This window comes from Wickerhamomyces anomalus, assembly GCF_001661255.1.
Source record: "Wickerhamomyces anomalus NRRL Y-366-8 unplaced genomic scaffold WICANscaffold_2, whole genome shotgun sequence".
In the NCBI taxonomy this organism is placed as follows: Eukaryota; Fungi; Ascomycota; class Saccharomycetes; order Phaffomycetales; family Wickerhamomycetaceae; genus Hansenula; species Hansenula anomala.
The window spans coordinates 184,604-208,994 of NW_017567111.1; the positions used below are offsets into that span (position 1 = coordinate 184,604).

The following is a 24,391-nucleotide window of genomic DNA, read 5'->3' on the forward strand; positions in this document are numbered from 1 at the left end:
ATATGTATGATCTAAATAATTGTATATCTATACAACTGTCTTCAAAAATGCAACTAAATTGTTACAGAATGGAGTTGTTTCAAATTTTTCTTGTGAATACTTTGAATAGTTGACAAATTGATGAATATGAGTACCGTTTGGTTCAATGTGAACATCTTTTGATTGGACACCGATTTTATCTTTGAAAGCTTCAATCATATCTAACAACACTTCACCATCACCATATTGGTAAAACACTTTGTTTGGCAAGGCGCCCTCCCATTTAGCAAGTTTCAGTGGAGATGCTAATGGATTTTCAGGTTCAGAAGTGTATAGTGACCCCCAATAACGGACAGCTTCGTATGAAATATAATCAAATTGTTCATTCTTGATGAAAGAGCCTTTCTTTTCAGCAGCTAAATCAACCCAAGGTGATAATAGTACGGCAGCATTTGGTTTAACTTTCAATTTTAAAAAATTTTCTAGTTTATTTTGAACTTGATATAAAACTAGAGAAGCTAGATTTGCACCTGCAGAATCACCCATAATGATGATGTTTTTATAACCATCTTGTTCAGTTAGTTTGTGATAGACATAAAACACTTCTTCAATTGGAGTTGGGAATCTAGATTCAGGGGCAACTTGATAATCAATCAATAGGATGGATAAATCTTCATTATGTAGGGCTCTGTAAGTTTTAATTGTTGATCTAATTTGAGATTTTTGAGCTTTTAAAGTAAACCCACCACCATGAATGAAAAACAAGATTGGTGAATCTTTTGTTAAATTCTTTGATTTGATAATCCATCTGGCTTTTGATGTATACTCTTCATTTGAAATCTCTGGAAATTCATTCTTTTTCAATAACGCTAGTATATCTTTTAACTCCTTCTCATTCAAGTTCTGTCTAACGTCCAAATAACTACCAGTTTTGGCGATCCAACGCAACTTGTTCAAGCCATAATTGAAAGTCTTGTTCCTGACCACAAAGTTGTATAGAAGTGTAAATGGGAGAGTAGTGTAGTATTGGATCCAATAGTTCAATGTAAACATCTTTAGGGTGTTTTAAAGAAAGGATTCAAGATCTGATCTGAAGGTAAAATTAATGGGTATTTATAATTTCGATCTCGGTTTCGAGATGATGTAATTGTGTCAAAAGAAAAGAGCAACGGAGACAAGTTTTTCCGGGGCCAGCTACAAGTCAGATATTATGTAATTCTCATAATTAATAACTAATCCCAGTCCATAGCTTTTAATAGATTGATGAAATTTTTGCAAAAAGGTGTTTGTTCAAACTCTTCTTGTGGTAGAATAGCATACTCAAAATACGGATGAACATGGACTCCATCAGGTTCGATGTATATATCTTTATCATCAATACCAACTTTTTGAGCAAAATCAACTATTGAATCAGCTAATATTTCATGAGCACCATAATTGTAGAAAACATGTTCAGGTAACGTACCTTCCCAATCAGTTAAGCTTGCAGGTGAAGTTAAAGGGTTGGTAGTAACATCATCTGTATAAGAGTCTGACAAGATTTTCAACCGTTCATATGAAAGATAATCATAAGGTTCATTAGTGATTACGCTTCCCTTTTTCTCAATTCTTAAATCGACCCATGGCGATAAGAACGCTGCTCCTTTTGGTTTTGTTTGAATTTTCAAGAGATTTGGCAATTGATTCTTTAATTGATACAACAAAATTAACTCGATGTTACCACCGGCAGAATCACCTAATAATAAAACATTCTTAAACCCATCTTGATCTGTTAATTTGTGATAAACATACAATAATTGCTCAATTTGAGTTGGAAATTTGGATTCTGGTGTAGTTTGGTAATCAAGACCAAGTATTGAAATCTTTGGATTTTTTAAAGCTCTAAATGTTTTAACAAGCCCCAATATATGACCTTCAAGAGTTCTCAGGTTGAAGCCACCGCCATGAATGAATAATATAATTGGTGAATCTTTATTTAAATCATCAGCTTTGAAAATCCATCTTGAATTTGAAGTGAACTCTTCATTCGAAATTTCTGAGAATTTTTGTTTTTCATCATTCAGTAATTCTTCTAAGCTTCGATCATTGATGAGCGTTCTAGCATCTTGCAGTGAAGCATTCGATCTTGCCCATTTGATTGTTTGAGTCTTGAAGTTGAAATTTTCATAATCAGTGATGAGCTTGAACAATAAATGCAACGGATATACAAGCAACAATTTGAGCTTAAACTTGATTGATAATCCCATAAAGTTTGGCATGATGAATACCGGTAGATAACTGTTGATTCTTTAGAAATAAAGCTGAAAACACACCTTTGGCTAAAGAAGCTTGCTTTTTATACTTTTTCAGAAAGGCAAGAAATTTTTGTGGAGAACTTGCGGCGCTTAAAACCGCGAAAAAAAAACCCTGCATTAATCACTTCTTCTTTTCAACTTGTTCTTCAATCAAACAAATACTATTTCTATCACACCATTCTTTTAACATATCATAGTTAATGATAATTCCTCCTTCTTCTAAAGTCCTATTCAGTTCTTTAGTTTCAATCGGTTCAAATGTATAAATCTTCTCCATAATTTTAGGATTTTCCAAAAAAACATCATTCAAAACTTGGAAAACATCAGATTTAACAATATTTTGTGAATCTGTTATATTTTGAGATTGAGATAACTTTAAGATTGAATCTTCTTTCAGAAATGCATCTATTTCCTTAATGGATTGAATCATTTTAATTCGACTCTTTGCGGGTTTCAAACCATATTGAATAATTTTCCTCTTCAGTTCCTCGGTTGAAGTCTCCTCCAATTGTAAATCTAATGCTTGAGAACTTTCACCATTTAGTTCCTTGGAAGGGCTAGCAGAACTTAAAACATCAGGACTTGATGGAACTTGTAATATACTTTTTCTTGATTTTTTGATAGTTTTGGTGATTTCAATCAAACTTATATCATTTTCATCATCGGAGGAATCTGGAATTTCAATCTCTTCATTTTTTCTTTTTGAAGGTATAACTCTAGCTTCATAATTTGTCCAAGGTGATGAAGATTTCGTTGTTACATGACCTTTATATTTGATAGTTGTTGTAGTTGTTGTTGTATCCATCTTTTCTGGAGAGTTAACACCAGATTGTCTTGCTGTGCAGTAAATGCTCTGAGATTCAGCTTCTGTTATTTGAGTTTTTAACGGTGAACTTTTACTTGGTGATATCAGATTGGGTATATTAAAAGATTCTTGTGTAACCAGCAAGTTTTTCTTACTCTTGATTGGTGTTGTCTTTTCAGAGATGACTTTCTTTGGAGATAACATTCGAAAGCTTGTCAACTGAGCACTTGGTGCCATATTTGTGAATTGATCATGTGTTTGTTTGGTTGGATGATGTTGAGATGATGTTAGTTGAGTTTCTTGTTGTGTCAATATTGGAGATGAAGATTGAATATGGCCACCAAAAGTACGTCTTGGAGATGATTGGGGAGTTTGGGCAGATTTTAAATCATAATAAACTTGAGATGAGGAAGCTTCAGCATTTTTGTAACCGCCAGTCTCAATAAGGTTTTCTGAAACGACATTATCAGATTCCAAAGTTTCGAGCTTGAGCTTTTGAGAGTTGAGATAGTCTTTTTGTGAAATCTCCAGTAATCCTGAATCCTGATCTGCAATATCATCTTCATTATCCTGTGATATCTGTCTAACATCAGAACTAAGACTGATGACATTTGAATTGGTCTTGTTGCTATTTGATTGAGCTTTTGAGCTTTCAAAAATAAGATCTTGTGTAGCCAATGGATTGAAACTGTAGACGTTTATATCTGACTCTTTTCTTGGACTATTGGATAGTAGTTGATCTTGTTCATCTTCATTCTTGCCTTCGTCTTTCTGATGAATATTATCTGTTGATATCTCTATCAGAGACCCCGTGGGCGAAGAGCAAAGCACCTCTTCTCCATATGTACCCCCTTTATAACTCATCTGGCGCTCAGAGACTGGTAGTTTGCCACTGCTAACGTATCTAATTCACTAAAAGATATGTATAAAGTTGAGATCTGTTTACACTAAAAAACCTTTTCGCGACCATCTCGTTTTTTTGGTGTGTCTTTGTCAGCGCTGAGTAATCAGTATAAGCTCAAAGTTATTTACGAAGCAGTTTGAGACTGGATTTCCGCTATTAGAATTGATTATTTGTGGTATTAAAAGTGATTAATGTTCTTTTCATCATATGAATTATTGACACTGGTCCATTGAACCAATAGTAGCTTTTTTGGTGGTTGTAAAGCCCCAAATTTGACCTTTCGTTGCTTTTTTGATTGGACAAAAAGAATGTGTCAACCTTTGACAGATGAATCCACTAGAGTTGAGAAATATGACTCAGTCACTCAAGTTGCCAATGAATTAGCAGACTTATAAGTTTCAAAAAACATCAAATCCAATCCCATTAACTCTTTATTTTTCAACTTTGTGCCATCAGCTTATACACGTCTAATATTTTTCACACCCAAACGGTCATGGTTATGGACAAGGCCGTTTTTTTGAAATTCCCACGATTTTCCAAAAGTATTTCAAATCAAGGTGGCCAACTTCTTTCGTTAAACTCTTTCATCACACTCAATTGATTCAATTCAGTACATAACTTTACAATGTCAGACCTCGTTGGTAAACCATTCCCAGAAGGATTCCATTTCAATTACGTTCCATTTGATGAAGAAGATCAAAAAGATCATTTATCATGTAAACGTCCAATTCAATTAAACTTGACCCAAGATTACTTGAAAGGTAAAAAAATCGTCATCACTTCAGCTCCAGGTGCTTTCACTCCAACTTGTACTTTGAGTCATATCCCAGGTTATATTGAAAAAGCTTCAGATTTCGTTTCAAAAGGTGTTGATAAAGTTATTGTTATCACTCAAGATTCTGCATTTGTTAACAGTGCTTGGGGTAAATTATTGGGTCAAAAAGTCCCAATTGAATTTGCTAGTGATTGGCAAGCAACTTTTTCCAAATCAATTGGTTGGACTGTTAATGCTGGTGAAATGGGTACTTTAACTGCTAGATACACCATTATCATTGATGATGGGAAAGTCATCTATGCTGAAAAGGAACCAGGTTCAGAAGTAACTGTCAGTGGTGCTGATGCTGCCTTAGCCAAGTTATAAGCTAGTGCAAGTTTATTTTAGCCTTTAATTAGTTAAACTGAGTATCTTTAGACTCTCAATTGTAGCATTTCTTCAATTAGTAAGGCCTTACAGTGTAGGTTTGCTAGGACTTCGGAGATGGAAATAAAAAAAAGGTGAACCATAAACAATAGACAACTTGTTCATCTTTATTACCAAATACCACTACACTAACAATGGGTGAATTCAGAGGTTTCAATCCCACTATTCCAGATGTGTTGCCACATGAGAAGATGTATAATCTTCAAATTGGTGATAAGTTATTCGTTTTAAGGTGAGTTAAACAAAGTGTTTCAAAAGTCGAAGGGCAAATGTATTAATCCTTTTGAATTAGTGGTGCTTCATTATCATCTGATGCTCCATCATATTTCACAAACTACTTCCTAGAGAGAACTGAAGATAAACCTTTATTCATTGATAGATCGCCTCAAAGTTTCCAATACATTTACAATCATTTACAAGGATATCATAGTGAAATTCCAAATGGTGATATTTTCACAAAAGTTTATAGTGATTCGATATATTATAACCTACCAAGGTTGAAAGAACTATTATCAAAAGATGAGTATTACTATGTTGAAGTCATGAATGAATGTATCAAAGTTCCTAAAGTTGTATTGAGATCAGAAGGAAATTTTCCAAATTTTTTCAACATTACATTTGAAGCATTATACAGAGATCTTAGTGAATTAATGATATCCAGAAAATTGATAAGACCTCCTCCACAGGCTGCTCCACAGTTGAATAGAGATGCTGGATTGTTAAAAGATTTGATTAAATTGTTACAGGGCGTTGAATTGGAAATGACAAATGATTATAAGAAAGTGTTGAGAAAAGAGGCAAGATATTATAGATTTAATGCATTGGTGGAGAAGCTCAGTTATGTAAAGATTATAAAGAATCCTATAATTTTAGAAGAATCAATTATTGTTAATTATAATGATGTTGCTTATAAAAACTTTACAATTGTGGATATTGACACAAATGATGGTGAACCAATCCTCAAAAGGCCTAGGTTAGATCATGTTTCAGACAATCAACATTATACAAGAACAATCAAATATGAAAGAAGGTATTTGGATAAAGGTGAGTCTAGAGGATTGATTGTTGAAATTGATACACCAGAGATTATTGCAGATTTGGATCAAGAAATATCATCAAATTCAGCTAATAACCTCATTAAGAAAATACACTTATCAACGAAAATCACTTCATTACTATCAAGATGTTTTAATCATTTCAATAACATAACTGGTTATGAATTTGGAAACCAATCAATCTTCAATATCTATCAAGGTCAAATAATCCTTGACAATATTAAATTAGAACATCAACAAGATTGTCAAGGTAACCTTCGTTTCAACGATGTGGATTTCTCATTCAATGATAAGAAAAGTTCATTATCCCTGGACTCATTCAATGATTACGAACAATTATTATTTAAGAAATCATATTGGAAACTAGACATTGGAATAAACGATGGTGAACAAAAATTTTATGTCAATTTCACGCCAGTCAAGGTTGAAGCAGTTGCTAATACAAAGGCATCCATGTATAGTTGCTTAATTTGAAGAGACGTGGGAGTATCATTTGATGTGATGATGATATATGTAGTTCATTTATAACATGATAATCATTACCACTTTTGTCGAATAGGACATACATAGAATTTCCTATCTTTCCAAATTCAATCTCATTTGATGTTCACATGAAGATCAAACTACACCCACACAACTTTTCCCTCAATTCCCATGTCAATGAAGTGTTCTCTATTCTCTATGCTCTTGAAGATAACAAACAACCTTCACATCAGCAGAGCATACTACTCCTATTCCAGTATAATCCACTGTAATCCCGTTTTAGCCAATCGTTTTACCTGGAATGGAATTTGCAATTCCTGGACAAGCATTTTCTGGCGACAAGCACCCGACGACGGATGGTAACCGAAGCCCAAAAAAAAATAGTGCGAAATTGGAAGTGAACAAGATATCAGAAAACACAAGCTAGAAGATGATACAAGCTATTACAGAAAGAATACAATAATTTTTAGCCAATTAATCCATTAAAACGTTTATTTTACATAAATAAAAAAGAAAGGTAAGGTATCCAGAAGAAGTAAAAAATTTATTGTCTTATCATTATTAAATTTCAAAAAACTTAGAATAATAAAGCAACACCGGCAGCGATAGCAGCAACGGCTGGGACAGCTTTAGCAGCACCAGCTTCGAATGATGAAACGTGTGGGGTGGTAGCGTTACCAACGGTTGAGGTAACTTTAGCGGTTTGAGTTGAAGTGTTTTCTGGAGCAGAGGTTGATGGAGCTGGAGCTTTGGTGGTTGATAATGGACAGTAAGTGGTGTATTCAGTAACAACGTTGTCAATGGTTGAGGTGATAACAGTGACACCGGTGGTGACTGGGACTTCTGAACATTTGTTTTCTTCACATGAAGTAACAGTGATAACAGTGGTTTGGTTTGAGTAAACTTCAGCAGTTGAAGTAACGTTAGCGTAAGCAGCTGAAGCGACTGAAACAGCAGCGGAGAAACCTAAAACTTTTGAGAATTGCATTGTTGTAATTGAGCGAATGGATAGAGTTGGAACAAAGATTTGATGAAGTTATGAAAGAGAAAAAGAGAAGGGGATTAATTGGAATCTTGTTCTTCTTTATAGTTTTTTTCGGAAGGGAAAATTTTTCTGAGAAATAGAAATTTTTCGATGTTGTTGTTTTTGTTTTGTTTATGTTTCAGGAAATGTCCCGGCATGCATCATTTCAGGACATGTACACCGAAACGGGAAAGGCCCTGCCCCAAACGGAGAGGTGTCCTACTCCTTGGGCGTGGAATGTCCGGACAACACGGGCAAGCTTTGTGGACATCTTGCTGCTTTCGGAAACAGGCGAGGACAAGTATGGCAGACGATTTGCCACTAAACTTATTTTGGGCGATCTTGTACAAAAATAGTCGTGTAGATGAAAGTGAGATAGAGAAGGGTGTTGATGGCTGGTGGGTGAGGAAGCAATTGTAGCACTAATTCCAAGAGTATACGCTACTTACGAGATGAATTGGGCTCTGCTACGTTGTATGGGTCTTGCTTTGTGGGAAAGAATCAGTCATTTTTGAGGCATGTCTTTTGTATTGTGTTTATGATTATGTCATATGACTGGTGGTTATTTATAGCACCGCTTAGTGTTTTAAAGTGTGTGGGAGCGATCTGATTGGACCATAAGCCCATTTTTAGAACTTCTTTCTCAAACTTTCGACTCAAAGTCAAGATTGACGAAGCAGAAATGTTTTTTTTTGTATGGAGAGTTCTGTATCATCAGATAACCTTTTGAGCTGATAACTTTTTTTAAGCTATTTTGAAGTGTGATGATGGTGAATCATGAATATCTTTACTACAAAAGTTGTTTCTTTTCTCGTAGAATTCATGAGCAATTTGCTATGTAAATTATTTGTGAAGTGCACTGTGTGCTATTTGGGTCATTTTGGGATTGCTATGAGATCTATTTCTATGAAGAGAAAGGTTTTGAACTCTTGAAGATACCCAATTTTGTGGGTTTCTATTTTTCAGGCAAATATGACAGAATCGATTTAAGCGAGCTTTTGACTTGATCTAGCTGTACAAAACAAGTGAAGTTCCCTTTTCAGTATGATTCATCTCTTCAAATGAAACGCTGGCTTGTCTCTTATTATTTTGTAGTTCTAGATCGAGTGTATTTTAACCTTTTGTAAACCTTGTTCCTACTTTCCTAGCCCTTTCCCTGTAGACAACCCTATCTCAAACAACCCTCTTTGCAACTTCGGTCTATGGCTGGCTCTTGGTAACGGTTGCCCCTGGCTAGCGTAGCGCTTCTCCGTGTTGACATCTACGCTCAGCACCCACTTTGGGCAAGAGCAACGTGTAATTCTGAGTCTGGCACGATCTCGAATCTGGTCCAGTGTAAACAAACAACAAACTACTGGTCAAAATTTCACCATAAACAGCATTCGAGGAGAAAACGAGTGGGTAAACTTGCTGGATTAAAGCGTAGCATGTTGCAAAGTGGCAGCCATCTTGTCTGTCAAATTGCACACCTCATATCAACAGCCATACGCCCTTAAATCTCACTACGATTTTGTTCGAAGGAGGGTCCTTACAAAAGCCCATCCACTAAATTCAACAATAAGATCAACTCTGTTATAGGTACAACCTATGTTTATACCCTTCATGAGCTATAACCTCATGATTTCTCTACCAACCCCATCATCTCACGCTTCTTCATGATTGTCCTGTCTTTGTCTTTTGTCTCTGCCCAAACACGCTCAAAAGTTTTCTGATCCCAAAACAAAACAAAACTTTATACGCGTTTGACTAATCGCCCTAATGCCTTAAAACGGTAAAATGTAAACAATAGGACAATTGAAAACATAAACAAAAACAAAAACATATAGACAAATCGTACACTTTGTCCATACCTATGGAAAGAATGATCGGGAGAATTGATGATATGATATGCCCGTACATGTGGTGGATTTGTGTAATGCCTTGTTTACATTTTCATGTACAGAAGATTAGGGTTTGATCGTTTCTCATCAACAAGTGAATGTTCGAATTTTGCTAATAGATTGATAAATAAACAAAATAGATTTATGAAAGTAATACCATATTGTAGATCTAAATTTTATAAATATTTTCCAGTTTTTTTCATTAAGTTTAAGCCAATATTCATTGAGATATTTGAGTTTTAATTTTTTTTTCCAAATCATTTTTGATCTATAAATTTATAAAGTTAGATAAAAAATTACGACATCGTCCTTCTGTACATAATTTATCAAAAAATTTTCCAACTTTTGACACATTCCCAATTTTGCGGTAAAAAATATAACTAGCCAATAGAAATCAAGGTCGTTATTCTCATGATAAGCTTTTAAAACGGTACTTTGCTTATGTTGTTGTCGTTTTAATGCTTCTTATAGGTTTTGAGATTGACCGAGAGTTTGTATAGAGGTATATGAAGACCAATACCATATTTAAATCGCTAATGATTTACATGATTATAACCAGATTGAATAAAGGAATAGCTTTTGTATACAACATTTTTTGTTTAAGTTTGTTGTTGTTGAGTAATCCCTGCTTGAAGCTGATTATTTACATTTTCGTTGAATTCTCGACTCTTCAACACATTTGCAACAACTACAAGACAACAACAAACACCAAACCATGTGTTCCAAAGTTCCAACTTACGGGAAGTTATTAATAGAGATGAAAACAATTTCTATGTAAATGGGCTACACTCAAGACTAGACTGATAGACATTGGTTGTTTATTTCTTCACTAAAAAATCCTACAAGCTACAAGGGCACAAGACCATAAGAGACCTCTAGTACTTTAGAGAAGTGGTCTTTTTGTAGTGTAACTCAAACGAAAAGAAATTTTCACTTAAGAAAGAAGCCCAGGCACTGAATGGGCTCACTGTCTTATTCATTGATATTCAAACAATTCAGCTCTCTTCTAGATTCATCAGTTTGGAGATTACCAGTTACCAACTCTATCATCACTAAATGACCAGAAGGATGAAAGCCACAACAGCGAAAAAGAAACCAAGATAGACCTGAAGATTCAACATTTAAGGCTGGATCAATTATGAGCTGGTTCTTCAATCACTCAATCAGAGATACTCTTTTGCGTAGAGTATCCAATTGTAGTTCTTAAGCATGTAATCTCCACAAAGGAGTCTAAATCCTTGAAAATAATGCCTTTTTTGGTAATTCAAAGCCCATAGTAATCCAGTTACTCATCCAAATTCATTTAATCCACTCTAAAGCATCCTATTCCCACTCAACACCTCCCAATTCTGCTCATGTCTATGGTTTTCGTTATGGCAGATCTGAATTTTTAGGCCCACTGCTGAGGTAATCAAAATAGCAAAAAACCAAAAAAAAATTAAAAAAAAAGAAAAACAAGCTTCAACGTCAACATCAACAACGACAACAACGCACTTTCACAAAAGAAACTAATTACAACACATTTGAACCATTGGGGGAATTCATTTCAATCTCATAAACCTCAATTGAACCTCAATTAACAACTAATACCTTCCCCAGTTAAACATAGCTGCTTTAACGTTTATTACCGCCACATTATTGTGTCTATATTTTGGCCATCCATCCCTCAATTGAATATACCCTGGATTTTATTACACAACAAACTCTAGACAATATGTCACAAGAAGAATTCATTCGTACCCAAATATTTGGTACAGTTTTTGAAATAACAAACCGTTATACTGATTTAAACCCAGTGGGAATGGGTGCTTTCGGTTTAGTTTGCTCTGCAAAGGATAAATTAACTAATCAAAATGTTGCTATAAAAAAAATTATGAAACCTTTTAGTACTCCAGTTTTAGCTAAAAGAACTTATAGAGAATTAAAATTATTAAAACATTTAAGACATGAAAATTTAATCACACTTGAGGATATTTTCCTAAGTCCATTAGAAGATATTTATTTTGTTAATGAATTACAAGGTACTGATTTACATCGTTTATTAACTTCAAGACCTTTAGAAAAACAATTTATTCAATATTTCTTATATCAAATCATTAGAGGTTTGAAATATGTTCATAGTGCAGGTGTTATACATCGTGATTTAAAACCTTCAAATATCTTGATTAATGAAAATTGTGATTTGAAAATTTGTGATTTTGGTTTAGCAAGAATTCAAGATCCTCAAATGACTGGTTACGTTTCCACTCGTTATTATAGAGCCCCTGAAATTATGTTAACATGGCAAAAATATGATACAGAAGTGGATATTTGGTCTGCTGGTTGTATATTTGCTGAAATGATTGAAGGTAAACCTTTATTCCCAGGGAAAGATCATGTTCATCAATTTTCAATAATTACAGAATTATTAGGTACCCCACCGGATGATGTTATTGATACTATTGCAAGTGAAAATACTTTAAGATTTGTTAAAAGTTTACCAAAAAGAGATCCAATCCCATTAACTGAACGTTTTAAAAATGTTGAACCTGATGCTGTGGATTTATTGGAAAAAATGTTGGTTTTCGATCCAAAGAAAAGAATTACCGCTGCTGATGTATTGGGTCATCCTTATTTAGCTCCTTATCATGATCCAACTGATGAACCTGTTGCTGAGGAAAAATTCGATTGGAGTTTTAATGATGCTGATTTACCTATTGATACTTGGAGAGTTATGATGTATTCAGAAATTTTAGATTTCCATCAAGTTGATAATAATGGTGGTGTACATTAGATTAAAGAATAAATAAAGCTGATTATAAAGGGATGGTGATCAATGTGTACTATTAACTACTAATAACCATAAAAATAACTTTTTTTCTCAATTATTTAAAAACTAAAACTAACTAGATTTATTATGAAGCCTCATGTGCATTGACTAATGAGTAAAACAATCCTTCCTTATTTTTCAACAAATTTTCAGGACTATCAAATTCCTTAACTTCACCTTTATCTAAAACTATTATTCTATCACTATCCATAATTGTATTTAATCTATGAGCAACTGTCAAAATGGTTCTATTTTTAAACTCTTTTCTAATAGTTTCTTGTAAAACTTTATCAGTTTCAACATCAACAGCAGCTGTAGCTTCATCCAAAATTAAAATAGATGATGGAATTAATAAAGCACGAGCTAAACACATCAATTGTCTTTGACCAACTGATAAATTAGAACCACCTTCATTGATACGAACATCCAATCCCAAATCTTTATCTTCGTCTTCATTCATCTTGATAACATGTTGTTTCAAATGTGATAACTCCAATGCATTCCAAATTTCTTCATCAGTGTAAATATTGGTTGGATCAATGTTTCCTCTAATGGTACCTTCAAACACTTGAGAATCTTGTGGAATAATTGATAATTTATGTCTCAAGTCTTGTAAACCAATTTTTTGAATTGGAATACCATCAATTATAATTTCACCTTCAGCAGCTTCAATTAACCTAAAGATTGAAGTAACAATGGTGGATTTACCAGCACCTGTACGACCAACAATACCAATTTTTTCCTTTGGATTGATTTTCAAATTGATCTTCTTTAAGATTAATCCTAAATCTTTTCTATATCTTGCTGAATAATCTTTGAAGATGATTTCACCCTTTGATGGCCAATGAGCTGGTGGTTTTGGTTCCAAGAATTCAGGTGCTTCAGGTTCTAATTCACTATATTCCTTAACTCTTTCCACACTAACAATGTTAGTTTCAACTTCAACAGTCATTCTAACAATCCAATTCAAGGATTGAGTAATTTGTAGGGAATAACTGACACTTAAACCAACCATACCAGCTGTGATTGCACCAAATTTCAATGTTAAGATACATAACCCAGCGGCACCGATGATAATGATTGAACCCAAAAATTCTAATCTAACGGCCAACCAACGATTTGCATTAATACTTGGGAAATAAGCACTCATATTGTTATCAATTCTGGATTGATTGATGAATAAAAATCTAGCTTCTTGAGCAAAACCTCTAATAGTAGCAACACCACCTAATGTTTCTTGGAAATGAGCATAAATTGGAGATCTTGTGACTGAATCTAATCTTCTCAATTCTCTTGAAGTTCTCAAATAATATTGTTGATAGTAAGAATATAAAAATAAGACAGGAATAATGATGAAGATAAATTGCCAAGTTGAGTAACAGATAACAAAAATTGTGAATGAAACTTTAATACTATTGGCAAAAAATTGTGAAAATGTTCTAGCTAAAACTTCATCAATCTTGTAAATATCATTTGAAAATCTATTCATGATACGACCAATTGGTGTAGTTTCAAAAAATTGCATTGGTGCTCTCAAAACACTGTTTGTCATTGCTGAGTGTAATACCTTAGAACCTTCAATAGAGCAGAAAACCCATAAAATAACAGTTTGGAATAATGTAGCTAATGCAGAACTAACACCGAATGCGAAATAGATACCTAGATATTTACCAACATTTGGATTATAACCCAATCTTGAATTAACTTCGGACCAATGTTTCAACCAAATATTACCGAAAACTGACAACAACATTGAAATGACAATGAAAACAATAAACAAAACAACATATCTTGGGTTACAAGCTTTAGCATACTCTAAATAAATATCCCATTTCACTTTACCTTGTTCACGATGCTCCCTTCTTGTGTCTTTAGCATCATCATCAAATCTCATTGGTCTTAATGATTGGAAACTTGCTCTTCTTAAACTGTTTGCATCACTAGTGATTTCAACATCACTTGCTTCTTCAGATGAAATTAAATCATCAACATTGACATTTTCCTCCTTAAATTCTGGTGCAGTTTCCTTCATGTTACCAAATTCTTTGATTAATGCGTATAAGGCAGTGCTTGAATTTTTAGTAACTTCATCATAAGTTCCCTGTTCAGTGATTTTACCATTAGACAACAAAGTAATACTGTCAGCAATTGTTAAAACAGAAATTTTGTTAGTGGCTAAAATCTTGGTCTTTGTGTTCAATAGACCGTTTGGACCCAAGACATGATCAACTAAATGTTTACCAACGTGTTCATCAACAGCAGCCAAAACATCATCTAACAAATAGACATCAGCTCTAGCATAAACAGCTCTAGCTAATGATAATCTTGCCTTTTGACCACCGGACAAGGAAATACCTTTCTCACCGACCAATGTACTATCACCATCAGTTAAAATTGCAAAGTCAACAGTAAGGGCACAAGCTTTAACACATTTTTCATAAAAGACTGGATCATATTTATGACCAAACAAAATATTATCTTTAACTGTACCATTCATAATCCAAGGAACTTGGGCAACATATGCAACATTACCATGAATATCAACAGAACCTTCAACTCTGTACAAATCACCCAAGATACTTTGAATTAATGCTGATTTACCAGAACCAACCTTACCAACGATACAAGCAATTTCACCTTTCTTAGCAGTGAAATTAACATTTGATAATGCAACTTTATATTCAGGTTTACGTTGCCAAACAAAAGTACCATCATTAACCTTGACAGTAACTTCTCCCACCTTGTTAGCTTTTGGTAAGTGATTAACTGCATCCGGTTGTAGTTCTTCTGAAGTCAAAAAGTTGTACAATCTTCCAATAGCGACTGAAGCTTCAACAAAGGCTGTAATGGCCATTGGAACAACAGCTAATGGGAATGATAGCAAGTTAAATAGAGTTAAAGCTGGGAAAACAATATCGGTTGATAATGGTTTATCTTGGGTCAAAACAAAAACAGCAAATGTGGAACAGGAAACCAAAAATGGTGCAATATTAAATTGGAAATTTGCAAAAGCTGTGACAACACCCATTTTTTTCAAGTTTTTCAATTCTTTGTTATTTCTAACATCGTTAAGTTTTTCTTTGTATGGAATTTCCCATCCGTAAAGCTTCAAGGATTTGATATTGTTCAAAATTTCACTAATGACCCTACTTCTTTCATCTTTATTCTTCATTTGAATTTTCTGTAACTTTTTCAAATATCTCATAATGATAGAATTCAAAGGAATCATTATAATCATAATGAAAACACCAACCCACATACTGTTTCCTAATAATTGATATAAGGAAACAAGACATAAAATAATTTGAAATGGACCTGACCAAAGAATTGAACCAAATTGAGTCAAATCTTGTAATCTTTGAGTATCAACCGACATTAAATTAACAATATCACCAGTGGCCTTATTACCTCTCTCTTCGTTGGACAAAAGTAATGATTTTTTATAGATAGTGGCAGTCAAAGAGGATTTCAAATTCATACCGACGTTGAAACATTTCAAAAAATATTGATGTAAAAAGGCAGTTTGTATAACAGAAATGGAAAACATACCAACAACAATCATGAAACCCTTAACCAAAGGTTGCTCTGCACCATCATTATATTCAGTAACGAATTGAATCAAAAATTTCAACATCTGTGGTTGACTGAATTGCAAAACATCTTGAACCGCTTTGAAAAATCCACCTAATAACATTGATGGACCAAAAGCTTGCAATAGAGCCAAGGCCAAGGAAGGACTAGTTTTATTCAATTGTTTGTCCCATTTTTTTTCAAAATATGATTGAATGTAGGAGCTTTCGAAACTGTGTGGTAATCTTGGTAAATCTTCTTCAGTTAAATATTGTTCGTGGCCTTTTTTCATTAATGGAGTCATCCATGAGAATGTCAAAATAGAAAAAATATTTGCAACATCAAACGGACTAACATCATCAGCCAAAGCATTATAACCCAATGTTGGTTTTGATGGTAACCAAGTAAGCAGGAGAATGAGAACTGAATTGATAGCTGTGAACAATGATACGATGAAGTAATGATCAAAATCTTTTCTGATTGTCAAATGAGAAACCTTCAACAAACTAAAGATAGTGGAAAATAACCAATACATCAACAAGTTACTACTGGTGATTTGATTGTAAATATAGTCCAAGTAGTGAAGATGTAGACCAACAATTAGAGCAACAGCTTGGAGCACTGGTTGGATGAAAGCGACATCTTTGTAATCATGAGCACCAACAAAGATAGCAGTAGCAATCGACAGACCGATCTGGAACAAAACAAGAATCATTCTAGAGTGAAAAACCCATCCTTTTCTAAATTTTGGGACTGATGACTTTGTAGACTGGATTTTATAAATTTCAGCAGCACCAAACAATATTAAAATCAAGTTAGCAAATGTGAAGAAGACACCATTGATAAAGCATAAGGTGAAGTCAGCATATTTTGAAATAGGACCCCAACCTTCCCTCGAGTTACAATAGTAGTTGAATGCCTGTATTGTTTTATTGAGTGGCGTTTTGGACGTTGACTCTTCGACAATTCTTGATATACCTTCGTGTTCTTGATTATAAATATCTGTGGCACCGGTTAGGTGTTCCAGCTTATCCTGGTTGAAGAACTGGAAACTCATAAGCAGCGACTGTTTCTAGCAAAGAGCACAAATCTCTAACCTCAACGTTCAAAGGTATCAACACAATTGGCTTTGGAAAACTTTTATACCGAAGCGCTGTGGTTATCTATCAGTAAAATTCGTTTTATTCCACAGAACTCGTACACTGCAAAAGGAGCTGCTGCTTTGTAATCCAAAAGAATTTTCAGAGGCAGCGCTTTTATCGGCGGAATCGCCGTGAAAGGTAAGATCCGAGACAGTCATGTGATTATCACGTTTTGAAGAGCTCGGATTTCTTTGTGAACGTAAAGTGTAGATTTTGGTTTCGATATGTACGAGATTTGGTGGTTTCTTCATTTAACGTAAGAGTTGGTAGTTCAAAAGGATGTTGACCCATGCTATATACAATCAATTGCTCACCAAGAATGTCAGAATAGAGATCGTATATGAAAGCAGTCCTGTATTTGCTGATGAAGAAGTATCTGCTATAGTGAGGTTTAGACACCTGGGGGAGCCAAGTAAACAAACAATACATCATAATGCTAGTGAGTCAAATACCAATGGCCATCAAGAGCAACAGCAAAATTCTGCTCAGTCACACGAATCAGAACCAGAAGGTGGGTGGTTTGGAAAAAGGATCTCAATGCAATTGTCAAATGCAACCAGAGCTTTGTTCTTAGAAGAGGCTGAAAAGACTGAAAAGAAACCTGCCTTGAGAAATAGACCAGTTGATTTCTTGAGTGGATATGTTCAACTATCTGGATTCTTCACATATGATGAGCAAGTTGTTGATGGTGAAAAGCTAAAAGATTTTAGAATGAAGGCTGCTGTTGCTGGTAGAATTGGTGGGTTAGAAGGACTTGAACTCTCCAAGAATTTGAACGAAGGTGTCTTTGGAAGACTAACTAGTGGTATTGGTAATCTATTGAACACTAGTATTGATGAATTAGCTGCCGAGGATCAAGACAAAAAGAAAGAATTAGAAAAACTCGTGCCGTTTTTTTCAACATCTCAATCTCTATTATTTAGTGAGTTACATTTGGAATCTGGCGAGGTTAAAACTTTTTATTTCAAGTGCAAACTACCAAAAACTTTACCACCATCATACAAAGGAAGCTCTATAGGCATTAATTACCATTTGATTGTTGGTGCATCTTTAAATAAAAGCATTCCAAAACCATTAAATTTGCATTTCCCTTTGAAAATTTACCCAAATTTTGATGAAGAAGGATACCAACCAATTTCAAATCTAGACAAATTCATATTACTACCCCCTGATAAAATTTTGAATGAAGCCGTTCAAGTCTACGGTGGCAGAAGAACAAGTTTCAAAACGATTAAGAAGGTTATTTTAACTGAACCAAAACTTACACAAAACACCAAAAAGGAAAAATTCATTAGTAGAATTGAGCATTTGATAGACAATGAAAAAGATCAAGATCTAAATATCAACGATTTTAAAGGAATAAATTCCAAGGAGACTTTAACAGCATTCACAGAGAGTATCAATAATAGAGGAGAAATCGATGAAAACATCCCAGTAAGGGTTCAAAAAGATGGATATACATTTGAAAAGCAAGTGACAAAGATTCAGACTCAATACATAATAAGCCGAAATGGCCAAAGTATAACAACATTGACATTTTCCAAACCCTTTTATAAAATTGGTGAAGAAATCAAGCTTTCATTGGACTTACATGATAAAGATTTACAAACAACAGGTGTTTTAATTTCATTAGAAAGTTTGGAGTTGATTAGAGATTCATTTTCAGCAGATTTAGATATGACAAAGACATTACCAAGATCACTTGCCTTTTACAAAGAATCATATCCAACTTATAATGTGAAAAACTTGCCGGTTAATATCCCAATCCCATTACATGCAACTCCACAATTTAAAACTAACATCTTTGAGTCAAGATGGTGTTTATCTCTTAAATTTGTTTTGAGTCAAGATGAAAAGTATGAAGAGGTTCACTCCGATGAAACAGGAAGTATGCTTAATGCAAAGGAAAATATCAGCGGGACTGATTTCATTTGTCGTTTACCTATTCCTGTGTTGCCATCGGATCAAGATTTTGGAGGAATTACAACTTAGATGTACAAAATTATTTATTTAAAGGTCATTAGTTATTATTGAAATTGTTAGCGTTATTGTAGTATTAATCAAATTGGTCTTTGGAATCTTTTTTCCGACTATACCAACTCCATATTTTCCCTGGAGAATGTAATTTTTTTGATGATTCATTTTGATTATCTGATGAAGAAGACGTTTCAGTTTTCTCTATATTATCTGGACTAGCAGAAGGATCAGCTTCTTTATGATCTTTATTCAATAAACCTTTTCTATATTCTTCAAATTTTTTTGAATTTTCTAGTTTAAACTGTTGGAATTTTTCACTCAATGATTTGCTTTCATCAACAAAGATGTGTTTTGGCTCAAAAACATCAAATATATTGTCATCTGTGAACTCATTAAACAGCTGATAATTTTTTGTTTTCTTCCAATTTTCAATAAAATGATTATTAAAATGCTTTAGTTGATTACGATCAACTTCCTTGATCAACAATTCAGGCGGTGGTGAACCATCATATTTTTTGAGGAAATTATCATACTTGACACTTGATAACAATCCCAATAGATAATCTTCAAACTGCCATCTGATATAATCATCAGAACCCAAGAATCCTGAATATGAATCTGACCAAGATGAAGTGACATAATTCAAAATTTGTGACATCCATTTTTTATCATACGAAGATAATGTTAAAAGTTGAACCAGATCATGATTTATAATTTCCACTGTCAAAGTATCAATGTTTATCAAAACATCAGCTAGTTTTGATTTTTGATTCAAAATTAATGCATTAGATGTCCCCATCACATAATAATCAATTTTTTTCAAATCTTCAAATTGTTGTAATGGAGCATATGGAGCGAAAACACCACCTTCACCAAAGATTTGTAATGGGAATCCAGCAAAATCCAGTACTGAATTTCTATCACTCGTTTGGAAACTTGTAGTCATTTTCAAATTTTTGGCATAATTGAACAATTCAGGTGATGATGAATCAAGCAAGTTGTTAATCAAGTTCGGTATCAAACTTATAAAGGCAAATTCTGTTTGGCATAGTTTTGTTGGATTTGAACCATAGAACGCAACTTTCTTTTCCAACATCATGGCTTTAACAATCACTAATACTTCTTTTTTGAAGTCTTTAACTAAACTTCTTAAGGATATCCCGGAATTGAAATCATTCTCATCAATGAAAGAAGTGTCTTCATCATAAATTGTTTGTAAATTTTGATACAGTAGATCCACAATCAATCTATCATTGAAGTTCTTTTGTTCAAAAAATGCATTAGTTACAATGCTCAACTTCTCTTTGATCTGTCCAAATATAGGTTGTCTCAATATCACCACTATTGCTTTCTGAACAGATGATCTTGTTATTTCCTCATCTTTTTCAAGTAATTCATCTGATCGTATCTGACGAACACATGATATGGCAAACAAAGTTGTTGAATTTGTATCTATTTTATCAAAATTACCTTTCTCATTATAATATAGTGTGAAATATGAGAATGTCTCTTCAAATGAATGTGCACCATCAGGTAAAGCTTGAAAAGGTAAATATGGCCATACAAGTGATTTATCTTCAGCGTTATCATCAGCAAATTTTGAATATTCAATTTCTGGGCCTCTTAAATGATGAAAGTTCACAATGCAAACACCAAATATCAAATCTTTTGCACGCCCTTGTATGTGTGATAGCTTTTTGGAAGGCGACCTCTGTAAATGCTTTTGAACCTTCTCATGAGCTTGCGCGGATAACTGAGCAGCAGGCAGCAAGTTTTTGGCAATCTTTTTGGGACTCGTTGATGATTTCGAGCGTGTATGCTTTGGAGTACTAGCCATTGTGGGAGCAGTTGGTTCTTCAATTGTATCTGGTTCTTTGGGTGTGTCTTCTTTCTTTGTTGTTGTTGATGCTTCTGATACATCAACCCATGGGTTTTCCTCAGCCAGAGACAACGACGAATCTGGCATTTTAGGTGACAAAGTGGGAGACTTTCAAATCTTTGAGAATTTTGGATCGCTGATTAGCTGAATTGAATGATTTTGACTAATTCTGATGCTGATTCGGATGATCGACCTGGAGAATGTTGGAATCTGGATTTTTGAACCAACGATTGAAAAGCTAGGCGCGAAAAGGTTTTATACAATTTCACTACAGAGAATTTTAAGAATGAGAATAATAGTGTTATGATAATATATTGGTTGTGAAGTATGTTCCAGAGTGCTCAGCTGATGTCTACAATCTTTGGATCTTTTTTTTCAAATCAATTCGTTTCAATTCATTCCAATGTGATACTTTTTTCAACTATTTAAAGGGCCTAGAAAGAGCAAGCTTATAATTCATTCAAAACCTTTTCAGCACTAGAAACAGTAACTTCACTGATTGCCTTCTCTTTGGCAACATAAGTGATGACACTATCCTTCACGACAATGGCATATCTAGCTGCAACTTCACCTAATGGGTCAAATTCAGTAGTAGATAGACCGACACCCTTGGAGAATTTCAAATTGGTATCACTTGCAAAGATGATTTGATCTTGTTTGTCAGAAACACCAAATTTTTGAGCCCAAGCATAGTTTGCAAATAAGTTATCTTTACTCAAGACGATGATTTTAGCACCTTTGCTAGAGAAATCTCTCAAACCAGTAACGTATCCTGGTAAATGTTGTTCTGAACATGGTGGTGAGAAAGCAGCTGGAGTACCAACAATAACATAAGTACCTTTACTCAATTCTGAGAATTCTAATTTAGCTGGTGATTCTTGTTCACCTTTCTTTGCAGAACCATCAAATTTGATGTAGTCTAAAGAGTATTGAGTTGGTAATGAGGCAGATTTGGATAATGTCATGGTTAATTGAGATTTATTTGATGAAGAGGGAAAAGTTCAAAAGATCGATTGAAGGAGACAATGCACCCATATTTATAGTTTTTTCCCTCTTTGTTACAATCGAGCAATAGTATGGAAGAATTGGGAAATGTAGCAATTGCTTAAAATAATGTGGATCCGTTTTTTCGTTCTGACACATTTTACTGAACCGATCAAAATCTACAGATGGGCTTCGGAAAAAATCAACTTTTACTATAAAACAATTCTATATAACAAAATGTATCGAATGCAAATGATAACAATACCAATAATTCATAAGTCACATGGAGAAGGATTCCTCGTAGAAATCAATTCTAACTTTTGCATCTTTGATTAACTCACAAACAGCTGCTCTCATATCATTGGTGAAATCTTGAGGACCACTACCCACAAAACAAGTTGAAACTGACAAGTCTGTCTTGTTCACCAATTCAGAGATCTTTGGTCTTGCATTCAAGACATTCAAATGCACTAATGAATCTTTGGATTCTTTTTCAATGGAAGATCCATCCAATAAAGTAGCATATTCTGGAGTAGTTTCCCTAGATCTAGTATTTGTCACAATAACATGTAGTTCAACACCATTTTCAATTAAGAATTCCATATCTTGCTCAAATAGATTATAATATTCCAAATTTTCAACAACCCAAATGAATTTAATCGATTTTTGATTCCCATTGAATTGATTTTTTTCAATGATATCAACAGCTTGGGAATAGCATGGTGAAAATCCAACACCTCCACTTATGAAAACATATTGATGGTGGTTTCTTAATGGGATTTGATGTCCATATGGGCCTTCAGTCAAAACATCAACAACAACTGATCTTTGTGCTTTCTGTACAAGATAATTTTGAATTTTCCCAGTGATACCTTTATGAGTCTTGAACACAAGAGCATGACAATCTCTTTCACCTTCTCTCATTGATTTCATTACTGAAAAAGGGTGTGATTGCCAAAATCTTAGCTTGAAGTTCAAAAAATAAACACAATAGAAACAACCAGGGAAATAATAATCATTTGATCTATGAGGTTTTGGAATAACAACACGAACTAGTTCATCATTCAACTTTGTAATTTTAGCAGGTTTAACACCACCTGTCCATAATATTGACAAAGATCTAACGATTCTATCATAAACCCAAATAACAATACATGTATAGATCCAGCCCATCCATCCTAAAGTATTACAATGATACCACATTGAAATGATGAAAATGATTCCAAATAATTTATGAATCAATAAAAACATTTCATAGGCAACTTCTCTGAAAATATTTGAAGCTTGGAATAAGGTTAAGAATGAAACAACAGTACCAACGATCCCCCATCTCCAATAAGCATCAACAGCCCAAACGTTATAGTCACCTTCAATAATAACATAATTTGTCCAAACTGCGCTATGGATAAGCCCTTGAATAACCATACCTCTAGCACACCATTTATGATAAGTTAAAAAAGTGGAGAATGAAGAACCTGTTAACTTAATGAATGGATTATTTCTTATACCAAAGAAGAAAGTTGGTGGGATTAATGCAAATGAACAAAGACCAGTTCTATAACCTATCAAGTCTAATAATTGATAAATATGTGAGTTTTGATACTCATTTGGTAATTCAATTGTATAACCTGTTGTTGATGCTAAAACCATGTAGATGGTGAAGAATGTAATGATGATAGATTGTGAAGTTGTGGGTATTTGAACTGGCCATATCTTAAATAAGACATATCTGGATCTGGATAATAGATTTGGCATGGTTAATCTATATCTTAGTTTATTTATGAAATTGTTTGTGAATTTTGTTTTGTTATGATTTGTATAACTGATGATGAAGGTTTTGGAAAAATGCAAAATTGTACCAATCATCAAGACAAAGGTCCAAAAAAAGATATACCCCCATTGATAGGCTTGAGACCTTATGACTTGTGCATATATGTGATTGAAAGATCTATGATAATATTCAAAAGATGATGCATTGACATTGATTGGATGATGTAAAGTGTGTTTATAATCATAATCAGTTGCATCCTCTAAATAGTTTGAAGCATTTTTCTGAATAGCTTTCAAAACATCAACAGGATAATCCATCATACTCTTCTGAAGACAACGAGTTCTTAAATGTTTATAAGCATGATCTATAACACTTGAATCATTACTTTGACTCTCAAAACAACTAGTCACAGAACCAATCCAGTCTCTATTGGGACAACGACACTTATAAGCTCTCATGTTTTGCTTTGTGGAGTTACACCCCCAGTCAAACTCCTTCATGTAGTAGATACATTTTGTAGCCAGTATACTATCGATGATGACCAATCCATGAACCACACCTGAAAGCACCAACAGTGAGCCCAGCACCAAGTTGAATAGCTTCATCTTTGATTTCGTTCGGGTACTATATATTA

The 24,391-nt window shown here is 34.0% G+C and overlaps 12 protein-coding genes across 12 annotated transcripts; 4 read left to right on the forward strand and 8 right to left on the reverse strand.

Annotated features, from left to right (window-relative positions):
• Positions 1 to 27: 27 nt before the first annotated feature.
• Positions 28 to 1,032, reverse strand: WICANDRAFT_77283 (uncharacterized protein; the record flags this gene model as incomplete). The annotated part of the gene is made up of 1 exon (XM_019184531.1): positions 28 to 1,032. One exon carries the CDS (start codon positions 1,030 to 1,032, stop codon positions 28 to 30), a length of 1,005 nt encoding a protein of 334 aa, XP_019039810.1.
• Positions 1,033 to 1,211: 179 nt separating this feature from the next.
• On the reverse strand, positions 1,212 to 2,237 carry WICANDRAFT_77284 (uncharacterized protein; the record flags this gene model as incomplete). Its single annotated transcript, XM_019184532.1, has 1 exon — positions 1,212 to 2,237. The coding sequence occupies one exon, from the start codon at positions 2,235 to 2,237 to the stop codon at positions 1,212 to 1,214; it is 1,026 nt and encodes a 341-aa protein (XP_019039811.1).
• A 157-nt stretch (positions 2,238 to 2,394) lies between these two features.
• SLX4 (Slx4p) lies at positions 2,395 to 3,942 on the reverse strand (the record flags this gene model as incomplete). The annotated part of the gene is made up of 1 exon (XM_019184533.1): positions 2,395 to 3,942. The coding sequence occupies one exon, from the start codon at positions 3,940 to 3,942 to the stop codon at positions 2,395 to 2,397; it is 1,548 nt and encodes a 515-aa protein (XP_019039812.1).
• Positions 3,943 to 4,607: 665 nt separating this feature from the next.
• AHP1 (thioredoxin peroxidase AHP1) lies at positions 4,608 to 5,123 on the forward strand (the record flags this gene model as incomplete). Its single annotated transcript, XM_019184534.1, has 1 exon — positions 4,608 to 5,123. The coding sequence occupies one exon, from the start codon at positions 4,608 to 4,610 to the stop codon at positions 5,121 to 5,123; it is 516 nt and encodes a 171-aa protein (XP_019039813.1).
• Positions 5,124 to 5,317: 194 nt separating this feature from the next.
• Positions 5,318 to 6,109, forward strand: WICANDRAFT_28644 (uncharacterized protein; the record flags this gene model as incomplete). The annotated part of the gene is made up of 2 exons (XM_019181517.1): positions 5,318 to 5,415; positions 5,476 to 6,109. Coding segments are annotated over 2 exons (732 nt in total), but the record flags the coding sequence as incomplete, so codon positions are not given.
• A 1,189-nt stretch (positions 6,110 to 7,298) lies between these two features.
• On the reverse strand, positions 7,299 to 7,709 carry CCW12 (Ccw12p; the record flags this gene model as incomplete). The annotated part of the gene is made up of 1 exon (XM_019181523.1): positions 7,299 to 7,709. The coding sequence occupies one exon, from the start codon at positions 7,707 to 7,709 to the stop codon at positions 7,299 to 7,301; it is 411 nt and encodes a 136-aa protein (XP_019039815.1).
• Positions 7,710 to 11,339: 3,630 nt separating this feature from the next.
• HOG1 (mitogen-activated protein kinase HOG1) lies at positions 11,340 to 12,398 on the forward strand (the record flags this gene model as incomplete). The annotated part of the gene is made up of 1 exon (XM_019181575.1): positions 11,340 to 12,398. One exon carries the CDS (start codon positions 11,340 to 11,342, stop codon positions 12,396 to 12,398), a length of 1,059 nt encoding a protein of 352 aa, XP_019039816.1.
• A 121-nt stretch (positions 12,399 to 12,519) lies between these two features.
• Positions 12,520 to 17,061, reverse strand: YCF1 (ATP-binding cassette glutathione S-conjugate transporter YCF1; the record flags this gene model as incomplete). The annotated part of the gene is made up of 1 exon (XM_019181482.1): positions 12,520 to 17,061. One exon carries the CDS (start codon positions 17,059 to 17,061, stop codon positions 12,520 to 12,522), a length of 4,542 nt encoding a protein of 1,513 aa, XP_019039817.1.
• Positions 17,062 to 17,425: 364 nt separating this feature from the next.
• Positions 17,426 to 19,138, forward strand: RGP1 (Rgp1p; the record flags this gene model as incomplete). The annotated part of the gene is made up of 1 exon (XM_019184535.1): positions 17,426 to 19,138. The coding sequence occupies one exon, from the start codon at positions 17,426 to 17,428 to the stop codon at positions 19,136 to 19,138; it is 1,713 nt and encodes a 570-aa protein (XP_019039818.1).
• A 325-nt stretch (positions 19,139 to 19,463) lies between these two features.
• Positions 19,464 to 20,786, reverse strand: AVL9 (Avl9p; the record flags this gene model as incomplete). The annotated part of the gene is made up of 1 exon (XM_019180930.1): positions 19,464 to 20,786. A coding segment is annotated over one exon (1,323 nt), but the record flags the coding sequence as incomplete, so codon positions are not given.
• Positions 20,787 to 21,451: 665 nt separating this feature from the next.
• On the reverse strand, positions 21,452 to 21,832 carry WICANDRAFT_17950 (uncharacterized protein; the record flags this gene model as incomplete). The annotated part of the gene is made up of 1 exon (XM_019180770.2): positions 21,452 to 21,832. A coding segment is annotated over one exon (381 nt), but the record flags the coding sequence as incomplete, so codon positions are not given.
• A 409-nt stretch (positions 21,833 to 22,241) lies between these two features.
• On the reverse strand, positions 22,242 to 24,367 carry FRE1 (ferric/cupric-chelate reductase). The gene has a single exon (XM_019186191.1). It carries the CDS (start codon positions 24,360 to 24,362, stop codon positions 22,266 to 22,268), a length of 2,097 nt encoding a protein of 698 aa, XP_019039821.1. The 5' UTR covers positions 24,363 to 24,367; the 3' UTR covers positions 22,242 to 22,265.
• Between the last annotated feature and the right edge of the window lie 24 nt (positions 24,368 to 24,391).